Source organism: Lissotriton helveticus, chromosome 3_1 (assembly GCF_964261635.1).
Source record: "Lissotriton helveticus chromosome 3_1, aLisHel1.1, whole genome shotgun sequence".
Taxonomy (NCBI): Eukaryota; Metazoa; Chordata; class Amphibia; order Caudata; family Salamandridae; genus Lissotriton; species Lissotriton helveticus.
In genome coordinates, this window is record NC_136061.1 from 230,624,931 (window position 1) to 230,643,482 (window position 18,552).

General features: G+C 48.3%; 1 protein-coding gene across 1 annotated transcript in view; it reads left to right on the top strand.

Annotated features, from left to right (window-relative positions):
• ZZEF1 (zinc finger ZZ-type and EF-hand domain containing 1) overlaps positions 1–18,552 on the top strand; it is a 1,627,273-nt gene that overhangs the window by 1,558,541 nt on the left and 50,180 nt on the right. Inside the window, exon 54 of the mRNA XM_078679684.1 lies at positions 9,704–9,775. Within this exon, the coding sequence (XP_078535810.1) occupies positions 9,704–9,775 (72 nt within the window). The remainder of the gene's footprint in view (positions 1–9,703; positions 9,776–18,552) is intronic.

Below are 18,552 nucleotides of genomic sequence, written 5' to 3' on the forward strand. Positions count from 1 at the left end.
ACCCTTTGTCAGGAGGAGGCTTTGAGCCTCTGGACATGGCTGGAACATCAAGTGGTTCATTACCTTGGTGGTTCAACACCTGGCAGGTTCTCTGAACGCCAGGGCGGATGAACTCAGCTGCCGGTGCATGGTGGATAACGAATGGCGTCTGAACTCGGACGTGGCGCAAGGTCTCCTTCTGCGGTGGGGAGAGCCTTGGTTAGATCTCTTCGCCACCGAAGAGAACACGCAATGTCATCAGTTCTGCGTGTCGGAATTTCTAAGGCGGCGCTCACTCGGAGATGCTCTTCATCGCGAGTGGAGCTGTGGTCTATTGAACGCCTTTCCGCCTATACCACTTCTGCCCAGAGTGCTGAAGAAGATCATGCGCGACCGGGCCCAAGTCATCCTTGGGGCTCCGGACTGGGCTTGAAGAGTTTGGTATCCCGAGCTACTCGGTATGAGCTCGATCCCCCGATCAGTCTGCCTCTTCAGGAGGATCTTCTGACGCACCAGCAGAGGACGGTCCTCCACCCAAACCTGCCCAGCCTCCACCTCCATGCATGGAGATTGAGCGGCGACAGTTGACAGCTTTCGACCTTCCTCCTGAGGTCTGTAATGTTATTCTGGCAGCCAGGCGTCCCTCCACTGAAACGGTATACGCCTGCCGATGGAACAGATTTGTGGCATGGTGCACAGCAAAGGCTGTGGATCCCCTTTTGGCTCCTCTTTCTGAGGTTTTTCTGTTTCTTATGTCTTTGGCCCAGCAGGGCTCTGCTCCGGGCACTATCAAAGGTTATCTTTTTGACATATCCGCCTTCCTGATCAGCCTTCTCTTTTTAAGTCCCCGGTTGTTAACCGTTTTCTCACAGGCATTACACACACGTTCCCTCCCGTGCCTTTCATAAAGCCTAAGTGGGACTTAAATCTTGTCTTGACTTTTCTGATGTGCGCTCCCTTTGAGCCTCTTCATAACTGTCCTTTGCGTCTTCTTACTTTGAAGACTGCTTTCCTGGTAGCTATCACCTCTGCCAGAAGAGTGAATGAGCTCCAGGCTCTTTCTTCTAAACCTCCTTTCCTTTCTGTTCATCCGGACAAGGTGGTTTTAAGGACCCATCCTTCTTTCTTGCCAAAGGTTGTTACGCCCTTTCACATCGAGCAGGCCATCACTTTGCCCACCTTCTTTCAGCCTCCGCATCCTTCCAGGGAAGGGGAGAGGCTCCACCGTCTGGACCCAAAACGTGTGCTTGCTTTCTATCTGCAGTGTACACAACGGTTCCAGGTGGATGATCAGCTCTTTATTGGCTACTTGGGTGCCAAAAAAGGTCAGGCTGTGCACCAGCGACCTAGTGGGTCGTTCTGTGCATCAAAGCTTGTTACTCCTTGGCCAAGAAGGAGCCTCCTGTGGGGTTCCGTCCCCATTCAACCAGGGCCACTGCAGCCACTACTCCCTTGGGACGCGGCGTTCCCTTGCTTGACATTTATCAGGCTGCTACGTGGGCCTCGCTTCACACATTTATCAAATACTACTACCTTGACAGTCAGGTCCGGAGAGACGGCTTCTTTGGCCGTTCTGTGCTCCGTGACTTTTTGGTGTAATCCTGTTCGCAGACCCACCACCAGGGTTGGTATTGCTGGGGTATCTATTCTAAGGTAAGGAATCTATCACTAACGTGTCTCTTTCAGATGCACAAGTTACTACTTGTGTAACGATATATCAGTAAGAGAAATTAGTTAGTGATAGATTCCTTACCACCCCACCCATCCTCCCCGTTCTGCAAACTGATTACTAGGGTTTAGGTCATCCCCTTTCTAGGGCCCTAGTTTTATGCACCAATGGTCAGTCTCTTGCATGGCTCTGCGTTTCAGCGCGGAAAGTCGGGTACAGAACTGATGTCAGCGCGCATGGGTGGCACCTAAGTAGTCTCCGTGAAGTCATCTCAGTGCTCACGTCGCCAGTGACGGACGTGGAGCCGCACTACGCCACTTACCGGCGCGCAGGGGTACTGCTAAGCAGAAAACTTTCAGGATCCAGTCTGACGCCTGGGGATTATTTTAAGGTAAGGAATCTATCACTAACTAATGTCTCTTACAGATAGATCATTACACAGGTAGTAACTTGTGCGTTAGCGCCCCACCTACTTCACATGTGGAAGGAAGAGATAGACAAGCATATGTTTCCACCAGATCGGCGTATAGCGACGATAGTTGTGTTCATAAGGCCGGGAAACCGCCAGAGAGATTCAACTCATATCGACCCATCTCCCTCCTTAATGTTGAAGTTAAGTCCTTGCCAAGCTCCTAGGTTACGCCGGGTCATAACTGCCCTTGGTTCACCCTGACCAGTCGGGCTTCATTCCAAACAGAGGAACTCAACTTAACTTGTGTCGATTTTACGGAGTGATGGCGGGCCCTAGAAACGATAAAATATCCATGTTGGTTCTGTCAAGGGATGCCTCAATTGCATTTGACACTCAAATGGACGTATATGTTTGAAGTACATGAACACATGGGCTTCGGATCAGATTTTGTAGGTTGAATGCAATTATTTTATACAGCCCCAACTACCCAGGTTAAGGTGCATGGCATCACATCCCATTGCTTCCCTCTGGGCAAAGGTACTAGTCAGGGAGGCCCACTCTCCCCCTGTTATTCACACTAGCCCTGGAGCCCTTAGTGGCGTGGGTTCGACAAGATGCAATTGTAAGGGGAGTCACATGAGGAGAATCATGGGAAGAATGCATATCCTTGTATGCAGACGATATCCTTTTCTATGTGTCCATTCCCCTCTGCCACAATTACCCGCTTCACACTTATCCTCTGCACTTTTGGCCAGTACTCTGGCTACAGGGTGAATTATGACAAATCCTTCATGCATCTAATAACAGGTCCCATGCCCCCACTACCCAGAAGTGTAGAACTACCTCTGTCAGCGGGGCATTTTAAATACTTAGGTATTCACGTCACCATGGATCCCATCCTATTCTACTGTCTGAATTTGACCCCCCTCCTGGAATGCTTTGTGGCAGATGTAGAACACTGGAAAACGTTGCCACTCTCATTATTGGGGCGATCGGCGATGTTTAAAATGATGACCTTACCCTGAATGCTTTACATTCTGCTAAATACCCCTCATCAGGTGCCAGATAAATTCTTTCAGTCCATTAAATCCTTTCTTCGTTCGCTGTTGTGGAACGCAGCCCCATCACGGATTGCCCTCTCCAAGCTAATATGTGGAGTATATGACGGGGCCATCGGCCTTCCAGACATAAAAAATGACTATTTCGCAGCGCACCTAGCGAAAGTGAACGATTGGGTGTTAGCTCCCTGGAATGACCCGACCTATAGATTAGAGCAGCTCTCTATGGGACCTGGGGGATATGAAGCTCACCTAAACCTCACCTAAGGGTAAAAACGTATTTCCCCAAAAATACATATAAGCTCAGATATTGCGGACCACCGCGTCCTTCTTGGATGGAAGGGGAAGCTTACTAATATGACCCCACTATGGCATAGTGACACACTTTACCAGGTGGGTGACCTTCAGGGCTTTAAAGCATGGAACCTCATAGGGATTTTTGCGTTGAGGAATTTATGGAGAGATGGCAATATGCTCACTTGGGAGGAGTTACAGACTCAATATGAACTGCCTGCCACTGAAGTATTTAGATACCTCCAACTTCAACATGCCCTTAGGGCACATATCTCCGAGGAGACCCCCCCCCTCTCAGAATCCTCGCCCCTAGAGGACAGAGTCCTAACTGTATCATTACCTAAAAATAAAGTCTCCCTAATTTATAAAAAACTATGGAACAGCTCTCCCAACATCCTCACCATACTGAGATCCAAATGGGAGGTAGTAATTGGAGACTGTGACGAAGGAGAATGCGAGGAGGTGTGGGGACCTTACAAGAGGTTGCTATACACACTGGTTCAAATTGATATGTCTGCACATACTACAATCTTACTATTCACGCACAACTCTCAGGCACATGAGGTGCTCTCAACAGACCTGTGTCTTAGGGGTTGCAGGAGCAAGGGAACTTTCTTCCACACGATATGGGCATGCCCAGTGATCCAAATTCTCTGAATCGACCTACAGAAAATAATGGGGGAAGTGACTATGGCACTCCCCTGACAACAGCAAAGAAGTGCATTCTGCATATTTGAGGAGGGGAGCCGCCACCAAAATGGGCCTTCTAGTAGCCACGCGAAATATTGCACGATGTGGGGAGCGGCTGCGGCTCCACTGGTGGGAGACTTTGAGCGGGACTTAGACTAGTGTATGATCAATGAGAAGCCAATATATCAGGGAAGTGGGAGAACATTTGGGCGGGATGGTGCTCCTAAAGGGGCTTCGATACAGGACCCACCCCAGGGCGGTAAGCTGGCAAACATATGACACACACTATGTCTAGACATAAGAAGGCAGCAAAATGGGTTGGCTACTTCCATCTAGTTTATTTCCCCATATGTGATCCCTGGAAGATTCTTTTACTTACCTGCTGTACCAAATGTTGCTATCTAGAGATCTCTGTATGCTGCTTTTTGTTTGTATACTTATATGTTTTCTTTGTTTGAAAATCAATAAAAAGTTTTGTTTTTTTTGTGTGCGTTATTACAATGTACAAGTGACAAGGATACTCATGTAACTACATACGAAGTGCTAAAAGGAATTGCTTGGGAAAATACTCATATTAGTTAAAATTCCTAAATTGGTGTCATCCATGCCATATGCCAGTGTGCCCAGGACATTGAGGTCCTCCTTGCCCCTGTAGCATTTACACTGTGGGGGCAAGGAAGACTATGTTAGGTAACAACTGCCAACATACTCTTTTTCCTGCAGAATTTACATCATGGGGCAAGGAACACCAGGGCAGGTCTCAGTTGTGTTGGTGCCTATTCACAATGGTGAACAGGGCATTGGGGCAGCCATCACCTGGTCCTAGTCATCCTTCACCCTTTAGAAAATGAAGGATTTGTACATTTATGTTGTTTCTCGATTGTGGCTATGACTATAGTGTGTGCGTGTTTAGAGTACGTGTTCCTGCTTTTTAATCCTTGTTATAAGTCTCTCAAAATGGTTGAGCCAGGAGCAAGTTCATGATATAGGTGAGTGTATTTATACTGTAGGTGCAATGTAGATATTACTCACTGGTTGGGAGTGTTTCTCACAAAGAGAAAGGTATCAATTGCACATACATATAATTTGAATTTGAATTTAAAAGCATTTGTACAGCGCTCGTTTACCAGGCGGTTTCATGGCGCTAGTGGGGGACAGTGGGTGGCAGCAACAAGAGGAGGCTAAGTCCGGTAGGCTTGCGCGAAGAGGAAGGTTTTGAGGTTCTTCCGAAATAGAAGGTAGGAAGGAGAAGTGCGCAGGGTAGCAGGGAGGGAGTTCCAGAAGGTGGGAGCCAAGACAGTAAAACTCGATCCGCCCGCTTTCTGTTTTTTAAAACGAGGAATGGCAAGGAGGGCCGAGTAAGTGGAGCGAAGTTCTCTGCCAGGATGATAAGACTTGATGGCAGAACAGATGAATTCGGGAGCAGTGCCCGATCTGGCCTGATAAGTGAGGCAGCCAAGTTTAAAGAGGGCGCGCTCTTTTATTGGGAGCCAGTGTAGTGTTTTGAGCAGTAGGGTGGCCCGATGGTATTTGGGCAGGCCGTGGATCAGGCGAGCCGCCTGGTTCTGCACCAGTTGCAAACGACGGATCGCGTAGGCAGGGACCCCATTATAGACTATGTTACCGTAGTCTATACGGGACAATACCATGGCCAATACGATTACTTTTAAGGCAGAGGAAGAAAAAAAACGGGAAACTTTCCTAATGATTCTAAGGGAGAAAAAACAAGAGGAAACCACGGAACTAACTTGTGAATGGACGGTGAGTTGAGAATTGAGGAAAATCCCCAGGGTTTTTACTTTGGGCACATGGAGTGGGGGAGCACCAAGGGAAGGGGGCCAAAAGGAAGGGGACCATGGACTGCAACCACCTCCGGTCAGAACCAGCTCGGTCTTATCCGGGTTGAGTTTGAGGTGGTTGCAGTTCATCCAATCATGAATGAACGTCATTACTGTCTGGACGTTCAGAGCAGACGAAGATGAGTGGGATAGATTGAAGATTAGCTGGAGGTCATCCGCGTAATTAAACACGGTGACCTCCAGCTGCTATAACATAAAAATGAGGGGGAAGATATAAAGGTTAAACAAAAGGGGGGAAAGTGATGAGCCCTGGGGGACCCCGCACTCTACCTTGCGGGAGGCCGCAGCGTATCCAGCCAAACGGACCGCTTGAGTTCTCCCAGCGAGAAAAGACTCAAGCCATGAAAAGGCCAAGCCTGCTATGCCTGCCGCCCTGACACGGTAGAGAAGGATGGAATGGTCCACCGTGTCAAAAGCGGCGGACAGGTCTAAGAGTATCAGGGCTTGCGGTAGGTTGGTGTCAATGCCTTCACGCAATTTGTCCATTACTGAGATGACCACTTTCTCTGTAGAGTGCATGGGGCGAAAGCCAACTTGACAAGGGGAGAGGCAATGATTTGCCTCGATATGAGTGGTTAAGGTAGTGGTGATATGGGTTTCGAGGACTTTTGCAAGGTAAGGTAAAAGTGAAATGGGACGGTAACTGGAGGGGGAAGATGAGTCGGCGTCCGTTTTTTTTAGGATTGGTATAACAATCGCCGATTTGTGTAAGCTGGGGACAGACCCGAGTGTGAGTGAGTCATTAAGAAGGGTCAGGGGAGGCGTAGGACATATTGAGTAAATTTCTTTGAGGATACGAGCAGGAGCGAAATCCAGGGGGGAGCCAGATTTGACCCGATGAAGAAGAGGGAGGAGAGTGTCATTAGTTAATAGTGGAAAGTTGGTTAGCTTGACGGTAGTGATGGGTGGGGACGGGATGACAAAAGTGGGGGAAGGCAAGGGGATGTTGAGTTTGATTTTGACCACTTTATCTATAAAGAACTCATTGAGCGAGTTGCAGAGGAGCTGGGAAGGGGGGATGGTGACCGTGGCTCTACTGGATGATGCTAGTTCGTGGACGGTGGAAAAAATTTCCTTTGATTGGGACTCGGCTGTCATTATCCTGTTGGTATAATATTCGGTTTTTGCTTCGAGGATGCCCTTTTTGTAGGTTTGTAAGACAGACAAGTAAGTTGCCTTTTGTGCGGGATTGTAAGAGTTTCTCCAAACTCGCTCGGCCCTTCTTGCAGCTAGTTTCATTACCTTAAGGTCCGGTGTAAACCAGCGATTAGCTGCCTGGACCCGTTTGACTGTGAGCCGCCTTAAGGGAGCAAATTCGTCGCCCGCCGCAGTAAGCCAGTGGTTAATAGCGGCCAGCTGAGAAGTAGCTGAGAGGCCAGATAGATCAGGGTTGGTTTTGGCCAGGGCTGAGCAGAGAGAGGGCATGTCTGTTTTGCCCCATTTCCGAACCCAGATGTTTTTGGGAAGCGGAGGTTTGACCGTGGGTGCCAGGGCAAGGGAAAGCGTGATAATAGAATGGTCCGACCACGAACATGGAGATATGGTGGGGGGTGTAGATGGAACGTTCAGTGACCAGATTTGGTCAAGTGTATGTGGGTGGAGCTATGAATCAGTGGCAGAAAGTTTAGACTGTTCATAAGACTGGTAAACTCCTTTGATTGGGGACTTTCGGCGGGGTCATTAGGCCAGAAGTTGAGGTCCCCTAGGACCAATACCGAAGAGGTATTGATTACCAGGGTAGCCAGGAGAGTCTGGATATTGGGAAGAAATGAGGGGGTGGGTTGGGGGGGACCATAGATTAGGACAAAAGTGAGGGGGGCCAGGTGGGAGGTAGAGCGAGCTACCAGATGGTCCACATCAGGGATAGGGGGGGATGGGAGAACTTGAAAATTGAGGTCAGTACGAGCTATTAGGGCCACTCCTCTGCCCCGCTTGCCTTCTGGGCGATCCGCTCGAATGGCGGAGTATGACGATGGTAAGGCGGCAAGCACGTTGGGCAGGGAGTCGGTCTTGAACCAGGTCTCAGTTAAAAATAAGAGATCTGGTTCATGGGAGTCGAGGTAGTTAAATAGGTCGTATTGATGGTTGACTGCAGACCTAGTGTTCAGGAGGGCAGCCGAAGTGTTAAACAGAGGAACAGGAGGGCCAGGGGGTGGGGGGGGAATAGAAGAGGATGAGAGAGGTAGTGAAGCTAGGTGGGATACAATCCCGGGGGGGGAGTGAGGTGGGGGGATGTATAGGCCAAGACATTGAAGATAGGTCGAAGTGGGAAGGTCAATAGAACCAGGGGCCCAGTGCTGACATAGCTGGGAAGGTGAATACGTGATAAAACCGGCAGCATCTCGTGCCCCTAGCCCCGGTCGGCCGCGGACGGGCGCAGACGGGCTTAACTCAGGCGCAACTCCGGCGTGCCTCCGTCGCGCCCGCTGCGCTCGTCCGCTGCGCTGACGCATAGGGGACGTTTAAATAGGCTGATGACGAGGGTGGGCGGAGTCAGCAGGGCGGGTTGGGAGGGGTTTTTTCAAAAAAAATAGTAGCGTCCACCGCTCGTAGTCAGCGGGACTAAGAAGAAGCTGGGCTGCTTGTCGTCAGCAGAGGAAGCAGGCAAGTTTTAAAATTAAATTCCAAATGCCACCCGCGAGCGAGCCCTCTGCCACAGGGCTGCTCGAGTACACTGGGAAAAAGGGGGCGGAGCCTAAATAGGCTGATGACGAGGGTGGGCGGAGTCAGCAGGGTGGGTTGGGAGTTTTTTTTTTTTTTTTTAAATAGTAGCGTCCACCGCTCGTAGTCAGCGGGACTAAGAAGAAGCTGGGCTGCTTGTCGTCAGCAGAGGAAGCAGGCAAGTTTTAAAATTAAATTCCAAATGCCACCCGCGAGCGAGCCCTCTGCCACAGGGCTGCTCGAGTGCACTGGAAAAAAGGGGGCGGAGCCTAAATAGGCTGATGACGAGGGTGGGCGGAGTCAGCAGGGCGGGTTGGGAGGGTTTTTTTTTTAAAAAATAGTAGCGTCCACCGCTCGTAGTCAGCGGGACTAAGAAGCTGGGCTGCTTGTCGTCAGCAGAGGAAGCAGGCAAGTTTTAAAATTAAATTCCAAATGCCACCCGCGAGCGAGCCCTCTGCCACAGGGCTGCTCGAGTACACTGGAAAAAGGGGGCGGAGCCTAAATAGGCTGATGACGAGGGTGGGCGGAGTCAGCAGGGCGGGTTGGGAGGGTTATAATTCATCTCTTAGATTTACAAAGCCCCCACCAACTCCCAAAATGTTATGAGGTGATTCTTAAAGAAACTGAACTTATTCATGTGTCACAGTTAATGGTTTTACCGGGCATGGCTCCATCTAGTTTCAATATGTTAATGGTAGGACTAAGTATGAAGTAAGTTTGAGGTAAACATGCATTTTACCAGACTGTATTGGGAATACCACTTTTGAGTTCACATGCTCATCCCCGTTTTGCGGAATTGTTCTCAGGTGTTCAGGTTGGTTTGGCGCAACATTCACTGATGTGTTATTTGTTTCTCCACCTATGTCTACACCCTCGTAACTCAATGAGTTTGAAGCAGTCAGCCTGTTCATTTTGATCAAACTATCTGAATGTTAAGTAGGTCAAGTCTACATTGATATGAAGGGTGGAAGAAAAAATCAATAGAATGCAAAGTTTCATTGAAATAAGTAGTACATGCTAGTATTTAGTGGTCAGCATGTTTAACCTAATCTAGCTGCCTTTTTATTTCAACCGCATGCAGGACCTTGGATGCTTACAAGACTACCTGCTTGCCTTAACTACAGAAGACAACATTCGCAACTACACAATGCAGGTAATGGACTGGAACTGTAAGCAACTTGGGTAGAGTTGAATTCTGAGAGGGCAACTCTACCTTATGATTTTTCTAATTAGTCTGATGGCTTCTGTAGATTATTTGTATTTGAAACCTTGCAAGTTGGGACTCAAGTTTACAGTCTGTGGGATGCACTGTTTATCTCCCAATGTGTTGTCCTGTCATCACAATATTGTAGTACTGAAATGATAATGCCTTATGGATTAACTCCCTCAAAATCTAGTTGGTCATGTTTTTTTCAAACTTTCCAAATCATATGTAAATATAATAATACAAATGTTCTGCTTGATAATAAAAAAACTTCTTGAATGTTGCTTTTCTGATGGATATTTTTGATCGCAGATTCCTCACCTTCAGAATATCCCCAGGCACCAGAGTGGATCCAGAAGATTTATAGAGTATGCAAGAGTAGGTGGCCCCATGAGGCTCAGAATTGACTTTGTTCCACCTCGGAAGTGACAATGGAGCCACACATAAGCACCACCCTTGCATTCAAGCTTCTGTTCCTTTATTTCTTTGCCTTCAGATGCAGATCTGGAGCTCGCTCCTAACTTTATTTATCTTCAATTTACAATTTTTTTCTGAAAATTAAATTGTTTCCCTAGTGAACATGTGACCCCTTGTAAAACTAGAGGGTTGTAACCATGTAGGGACTGTCGTAAACAAATGTATACTACAGACCCCTACATGGTGTGCCACTGGTGTTCGGGCATGACTCCCAAGTCCTGCGAGTACTGTCCCCTTATGAATCTAAAGGTGATTCAGGAATGTTAAGCAACACTGAACACCAAAAGAAGTCATGAAAGTTTCACTTTCATTCAAAGTTGAGGGTGCGGGCCACATCCCGTTCTCAAGCCAGTTACCGCGCCAGTTCCTCGTCATGGTCCATGTCTTACTGCAAGTCGAAGTGAAGAGGCGAGAGTCTCACTACCCTCTGCCTGTGAAGTTGTGAGGACAACAGGGGGCCTTTTGGTCTCATTCCTAGTCTCCCATCAGCTACATTCCAACAGATTTAAAGATTTAAAGAGGTTGTATTACAGATTTTTGGTGCTCTCGAGCTCCCTCTAGTGTGCCTCCTGGCTCCAAGGATCTGCGGAGGCCTCCAGTCCGGTTACTGCTGGCATATCCACCCTCACAGCTGTCTGTGCCTCCTGAACCTCGAACCTGGCACCAAAATCCACACTTTGACATTCACTCTTACTCTAACGCCGCCGCCGTCAGATAAAGACCCTGACCTAGTAGCCTAAGCCTGATTGGTCGACCAAGGTTGCATCCTGAAATGGTACCAGTGCACCAGGTCCCAGTTCAGTCTGATTCAGACAGAACCATGCCTTTGCCTCAAAGCGCCCAGCGCTCCGTCAGCTTTTTGATTCAAACGTTGGTCATAGTCAATCAGCCTTTTGAAATGACGGTGAAAGTGAGGGAACTTTTTTCTCCCAAACTATAATGATGACCATTTGTTCATGGACTTGTAGGATGCCAGTTGGTTGGAAACGTTCCCAGGGACATGGTCATATCCTCCCCCAGGCCATCAATGGAAGAGAGTGCCTCCATTACTGTGGTAATGAGCTAGTTAGCGGAAGTTTGGATTTACAACTTCCTACTATGAACGTCAAAACAAATGCACTGACAGAAGTTTTGAGACCTGAACAGACTTCTACTGGACCCATTTTACTATTTAATGAAGCGCTGACTGACACCCTTTTGGGTGTCTGGTCTAAACCTTTTCCTGTCAACTGCTGAAAAGGCAGGATGGCAGTGCCCACACATGATAACACAAGTGACAATACTCAACCTCTACCAAAGTTCCACTGGGTGTCTGACCTTGGTGAGACTAGTGGCCTTGACTCTTCGCCTTCCTCAGGCTTGTTTTCCCCTTCTAACCTCGCTATTGAGGCTAGCTCTGCTTTTGCTAAGCTTCGGAGAAGGGTTACCGTGGTTCGGGAGCTGCAGCACCCTTCTATGGAGGTGGCCATTGATCCCCTAATTGGGGTGCTTCATCAGGGCCAGGAAGGGGCTGAGCTAGTGCAGCTCTTTTTGATATTCTATTGGGCTCTTGTGCTAAACCTGTTTCAAAGGCCTCTGTGGACCAGTCAATAGCTCATAAGCACCATCCTGCCCCTGGAGACCCGCTCTTCCTTTTCTGACAACTTACTCTGCCCAGCATTGTGGTTTAGGCTGCTACAGCTTCCCCCGTTGTAGACGCCCTGCCTTACATTCCTCCAAACAGGGAGTCTAGGGGGCTAGTTACTCTTGGCCGTTATATCTTTTCTGCCACCAGTTCCGATTTGCGGTCCCTTAATACCACTTGTGTTCTGGGTCGTTTTTCTCACGTGTTGGGTGATTCAGTCTCGCGCCTTCTCCCCTCCATCCCAGGTGACACCCGGGACACTCTTACTCAGCTGCTCCAAAATTGCCGTCAGGTGGCTAAACTGCTGATTCACAGTGGCATGGCTACCACAGATTGAGTTAGGCGAGCCATGGCTCTTTCGGTAGCTCTTAGCCGGCGTGCCTAGCTACACACCTCAGTCTTTTCGGAGGCTGTTCAATCTGGTATACATGCCTTTCAATGGTTAACATCTGTTTGGCACCCACTTTGACTCCGCTTTACACCATTTTCAGGATAGTTGGGGTGGTACCAAATCTTAAAGCCTTTCTTGAAAGATCACCGGCTCCTGTTTTTCCCCTGTACTTGTATGGAGAATGGTCACCTTGTACATGTGAGCCGTTTTAGAACAGTGCCATGGCCTCTTTGCTTTCCTATGAGTGGCGACCGGTGCGGTGCTCCTGCGTCTCGTAATTATTTTTGTATTGCTTCCTGAACTGCCAATGGCTTGTTATGGTCCCCATTATTGGGGCACATATTGTTTTATGGCCCTTTGGTTTCCACATCTGTCGACGCGAGGTATTCTTTTGCTTTTCCTACCCAGGTTCTGTTTGGGGTATTGGGTTTGTCTTGTACGGACGCACTGTTGCCTTGTTCACTATCCGCCAGGGTACTTTGTCGGTATGCCCTACGGACACTCCTCCCTATGTTTCTGGCACTTTGTACCCCATATATGGGACGTCTCATTGTGTGCTTTGTTAAGATGGTGCATGGGGTTTCTCCTTGCTCCTCCCTCTCCCTGGTCTTGTTAAGTGCAATCTGCTCCGTAGCTGGGGGTATTTTCCTTGCACTTAATATGGTGTCCTTCATTTCAAGCACACGCTTCCTAGTACAAGCTTCACGTCTAATTGTGCTAGTTCCCGTTCTGCACAGGAAAGAAAAACTCTTTTAATCCCTCTTTCTCTCAAGGTTCCCTGTGGAAGTACTATGTCCATTTCTTGGCATGGGTGGTCTATTCTGCTGACCCTTCTCTTCTATGCTGCTGCATGTTTTTGTGCTCTGTTAGAAACATTTCCATGACACATCCTATACCACCCGACGTTTAGTTATGGAACTGGTTGTTCTTTTTTGACATGTGTTCCTTGACCACCCTCTTTTGGGGTTGGTTCGTTCTGTAGTTTGGCACTTATTTTGGACTTTCCAGGGAGTTTCCTTCACTTCTTGTGAGCGTAGATATGATTCCAACTCCTTGGATGTTCAGTATCTCTTGGAATCATAAGTGGGAATATATCGCTTTCGGGTGACACAGGGATCCTCTCTCTTGGTGTCAGTTATTATTGACCAGTGGCGGCTCCTCCACTGTGGCGGAGGAGCGTCGCTCCCACCCACCCTCAAAAGTTGAAAAATAAAACGATAATAAAACAAGTGTTCGAGGCATGTGGGCTGCTGAATTCATATCTTAGCATAGATCGCCGCCTAGTCTTGGGTTCGGATGATTGCACCTTGTTGTCCTGGAAGAGTCTTCGAAGTATCACAAAATAGGTGACTACTCCCCTGAACTACAGTGCGCATGGGCATCTTCTCCATCCTTAGATTGTTTTTTTCCGCCATTGGGTTTGGATGTTATTCCTCTACTCCAACTTCGGAACCAAAACTAAACTACTTTCTAAGGCTAAAAGGCCTTCTACTTCGACGGTATTGTTCTCATTCGGTTCTTCTTGACTCGACCAAACTTTCCATCTCGATCCGGTCGTCCGGTCGTCGACGCTGGCCGTTGGGCCTTTCGACGCCACTTGGGCCTGCTGTCGATGGAAAGGAGCCCGTTCAAAAGGTGCCCACAATCACACTCCAAATTCCCGCATACTGACAAACATACAGCATGCAACAAGTGCTTATCACCGGAGCACAACGAAGAAAATTGCCCAGCGTGTGCCCGCCCAATTCCGTTCGAAGAAGACCATCCGGAATCGACGGGCCGCTAGGCAAGAGATGCAGCGGCCGGAACCGGAGAACATCTTCGATGATGAACACGACCTCCCAGAAGCAGCGGACTCGGATCTAGAAATCGTTACCGTTGAGGACCAGTCGGACTCCGATGACCAGATCACGCCGGTGCAAAAAGTGAGTACCCAGCCCCCAACCCCGTTCCCAACCCAAGACAAGGCTCCGGTCGAAGCATCGCCTAAAGGCCTTAGCCGAGATCGACAACCAGGACCGAGTACCATTCTCCCCAAGAAGGTTGTCAACCCCAAGAGAGTTGCTGAACCGAAGGTCGTCGATCCGAAGAAGGTCGTCGAACCAAAGTTCGTCGAACCGAGGAAGGTTGTCGAACCAAAGGTCGTCGAACCGAAGAACATGGTCGAACCAAAGAAGGTCACCCACCCCAAAAAGGTTATCGAGTCGAAAGCTATCGAGCCAAAGAAGAGCCTCAAACCAAAACGGGTCGTCGATCCTATGTCGATCAACAAAAACAGGATCACGCTACAAAGCACGTTGAGCCGAAAAAACCCATTGACTCGACCAAGAACATTGAGCCGAAAAAAGCGGTCGAGCATAAAAAACTTATCGAGCCAAAAGCTCCGGTCGATCCGAAACAGGTCATCGACCCAAACAAGGTCACCGAACCGAAAAAGACTGTTAAACCAACAAAGGACGTCGAACCAAAAAAGGTTACCGACCCTAAAACAACAGCCGAGCCGAAAAAAGCTCCACATCCAAAGGCCCTCGAGCCAAAAGGTCACAAACAAGTCATTAGGCCAAAGACATTGGCACCAAAGCAACGGACAGTTGAGGAAGAACTCTTCCATCCTGATCCAGTAACTGAGGAACAACCTAAACTGTATATAGACCCTGAAACAGGACGTTACAGTTTATCACCGGAAAAAGAGACCATTGGACACGGACACTCCTTCCCCTGTTCCTCCAAAGAAAAAAGACTTCGGGACATCTCCCTCAAGGCCTTTTACTCCTCCTCCTCCTTTCTTTCCTAATATGCCTTTTGTGCCCCACTCTCCTACACATTCAGATTATAATGATGGGGATAACATCGGGGAAGATCCTCAGGATAATTTTAATGAACCAGAGGATCCTCATTAACAGGATGACACATGGGACGACCAGAATGATCCATATGACCCACAACCCATCCCAGACACCTCCCCATACCCTACAAAGCCGTCGCCTACTGACAACACCATTGTTTTTAACCAACTGCTGGATAGGGCAGCAAAATTCCACAATGTTGACATGCACACTGACCCAATAGAAGAAGATTTTCTATTTGAAATGAAATGAAAAATATATTTATATATAGCGCATAAACTACCCTGAGGTCTCGCAGCGCTGATGGCTAGAATCAGAGAAGCAACAGGGCAGGCGCTAGCAGGTGATTCCAAACAGGTGAGTTTTTAAAAGCTTTCTAAATGCCAACAGATTACTATTCTTTCTAAGGGTAAGAGGAAGGGAGTTCCAGATTTTTGCAGCATTGAAAGAGAACAAGCGGCCACCCCAACGAGCCTTGTTTATCTTATTGGAGGTGGCCAGGTGTAATGAGCTGGAGCGCAAGGCTCTGTGGGGGAGATAGGGAATGACTAGAGGATGCAATATAGCTGGACCAGTCCTCCATATAGCTTTCTGAGTCAGACACATGGTTTAAACTGTATCCTGGCTGCAATAGGAAGCCAATGCAGTTTCTTCAGGGCAGGTTTGGCAGACCGCCACCGAGGTATTTGATAGAGTAGTCGGGCTGCGCAGTTCTGGGTAACCTGAAGCTTATTAATTGCAGCCTGGGGGGCTCCCAGATAGAGAGCATTACTGTAGTCCAGGCGAGAGAGTATCAAGGCCTGGACCATGATTCTCTCTCCTGAAACGGCAGCAGAGGGAGAATCTTCCGAAGCATTCTCATCAGACCATAACAGGTGGATGAAATTTTAGTGGCCTGAAAAGTAAAATCGAGGGAACTGTCCAACCAAATTCCCAGGCTTTTTTTCTGTGTCTTGGGGGAGGGGGGAGGTACCAGACAGGTTGGCCATAGGGGGACGATGGATTGCCAAGCAACATAATTTCTGTTGTTTCCCCATTTAGCCTAAGGCAGGAGAGTTCCATCCGTCTGGCTACTGCCTCTAGACAGGGACCCAGAGTGCTAGATGACCCCTCAGCTTGGTTTAATGAGACCACTAGCTGGGGGTCGTCTGCATAGGTGACAATTGTAATGCCAAATGGATGGACTAACTCCGCCAGGGGCCTCATGTAAACATTAAAAAGTGTGGGGCTCAGGGCAGAGCCCTGAGGAACCCCACAGCTAAGTGGCTGCTTGGTGAAAATAGCCTCTCCCTCAAAGACCTGAAAGAAACGCTCATCAAGGAAGGAGGTGAGCCATGTCAGTGCTGCGCCCGACACTCCCATGCCACTAAGTCAGTGTACTAAAATGGCATGGTTAACCATGTCAAACGCAGCACTGAGATCTAACAAAATAATGGCTGCCTTCCCTCCTCGGTCTAGCAGACTCCTAGCTTCCTCTGTCACTGCCAACAGGGCTGTCTCAGTCCCATGTTGGGGCCGGAAACCCGTCTGAGAGGTACACAGCAGGTTGTTGGACTCTAAATACTCAACTAAGAAGTTATTGATGTGCTTCTCAGCCAATTTGCTCATCCAGGGCAAAAGGGAGATGGGGCGGTAGTTGGATAGATTGCGTTGATCCAGGTTGGGTTTCTTTAAGAGGGCCCTAACCATTGCACATTTCCATGATATAGGTACTACGCCCGAGGCAATTGAGGTGTTGAGGACGTCAAGAATAGCTGAGCGAATCAAATCAATAACTAAAGTAAGATGATGTGGAGGTGCTGGATCCATAGGGGAGCCTGAGGAGACTTTGGGAATTATTTTGTCCAAAGAGACAGTGTCCAGAGGGGTGAATTGTTCCAGCATGCAGATGGCGGGGATACTAGAACTAGCTATTGCCATTGCATCTAGCTCAGAATTAACAGAGGAAAAAGAGGCATAAATGGTTTGAATCTTCTGATAGAAGAATGTTGCTAAATTATTGCAGCGTTCAAGTGCTCCTTCTGCTGGTACTGATTCTTGAGGGGGAATGATCAATGATTTAGCTATCTGAAAGATTTCTTTTGGTGAGTTGGCAGCTATATTAATTTTTGTTTCGTAGCAGAGAGCTTGTGCGGCCTTAATTTCAGTTTTGTATAGCCTAATCGCTGTTCTATATTCTGCCTTCCTACACTGAGAGCGGTCTTGTCTCCAATTCCTCTCTAGCCTACGACACGATTGTTTTAGGTCTCTCAGTTTGGGTGTAAACCATGGGGCTACCTTTTGCCTCTTTATACAATACATGGATTCCTTAGGAAGGACTAGATCAAGGGAATTTCGGATCCAGTTGTTAAAATTACTACTGGCCATGTTTGGGTTAGAGACCTTCACGGGTTTAAGGTCAGCGAGAGCAGATTCCCATAGAGTGGGAGAGAGTTTAGCCCACTTTCTGCCCCACTGTTTTTTAGGTTCTTGAACAGATAAAGTACTCCCCGTTACCCAAGTCAGAGGAATTAAGTAGTGGTCTGTCCAGGAAAGTGGCACGGGCGTTTCAGTGGTCAGGGTTTCGATGTTACTAAACACATGATCCAAAAGATGACCTTTATCATGTGTCGGAGAAAACCCTTTTTGGGCCAGGTCAATCGCTTGAAGGCTCAGCCAAAGATTATTGGCTGAGAGATCAAGAGAGTTATCGAAGTGTAGATTTACGTCGCCCAGTACAGTAAAGTTGGCCGAGGTAAGCGGTAAAGTAGCGGCTAGGTCAGCAAGGTTCGAAATAAACTGACCTAAAGCTCCTGGCGATCGATAAATTAAGAGAACTGAGAGGGTATTTATCGGGGAAAATTCTAGCGAAAAAGACATACCTTCACAGTGTGAGAGTGTGGTGGGATTACTACGACACTTATATAGATCTTTGTAAATAATGGCTAAACCGCCGCCTTTACCAATAGTACGGTCAGCTCTCTTTATTGTGTAGCCTTGGGGGACTGCCCACACAACGGCCGGGTCAGCTTCCAGTTGAAGCCATGTCTCCGTTAGAAAGAGTACATCTGGCTTGAATTCTTCTATTAGTAGAGCTATCTCAGTGCAGTGTTTAGGCAATGGTCTACAATTAAGAAGGAACATCTTCCACTGACTGACATTAGAGTGTATGCCGATAGTACTGGGTGACAACTTCCAATTGCAGTGTGTACAGTGGGTCATAGCAATAGGGCGCATAGAATGGAAGCATTTCGAATTGACAAGAGGTCTTGACTCCCATAGGCGTGCGGAGTCGTAAATGTGTAACCTTCCGGCCCAAGGACCAGGGTTTACGGCCCCTGGACCCGGCTGGGCACGGACTGGCGCAGACTGGCTTTCCTTAGGCGCGCCAGCGGCGCGCCCGCTGCGC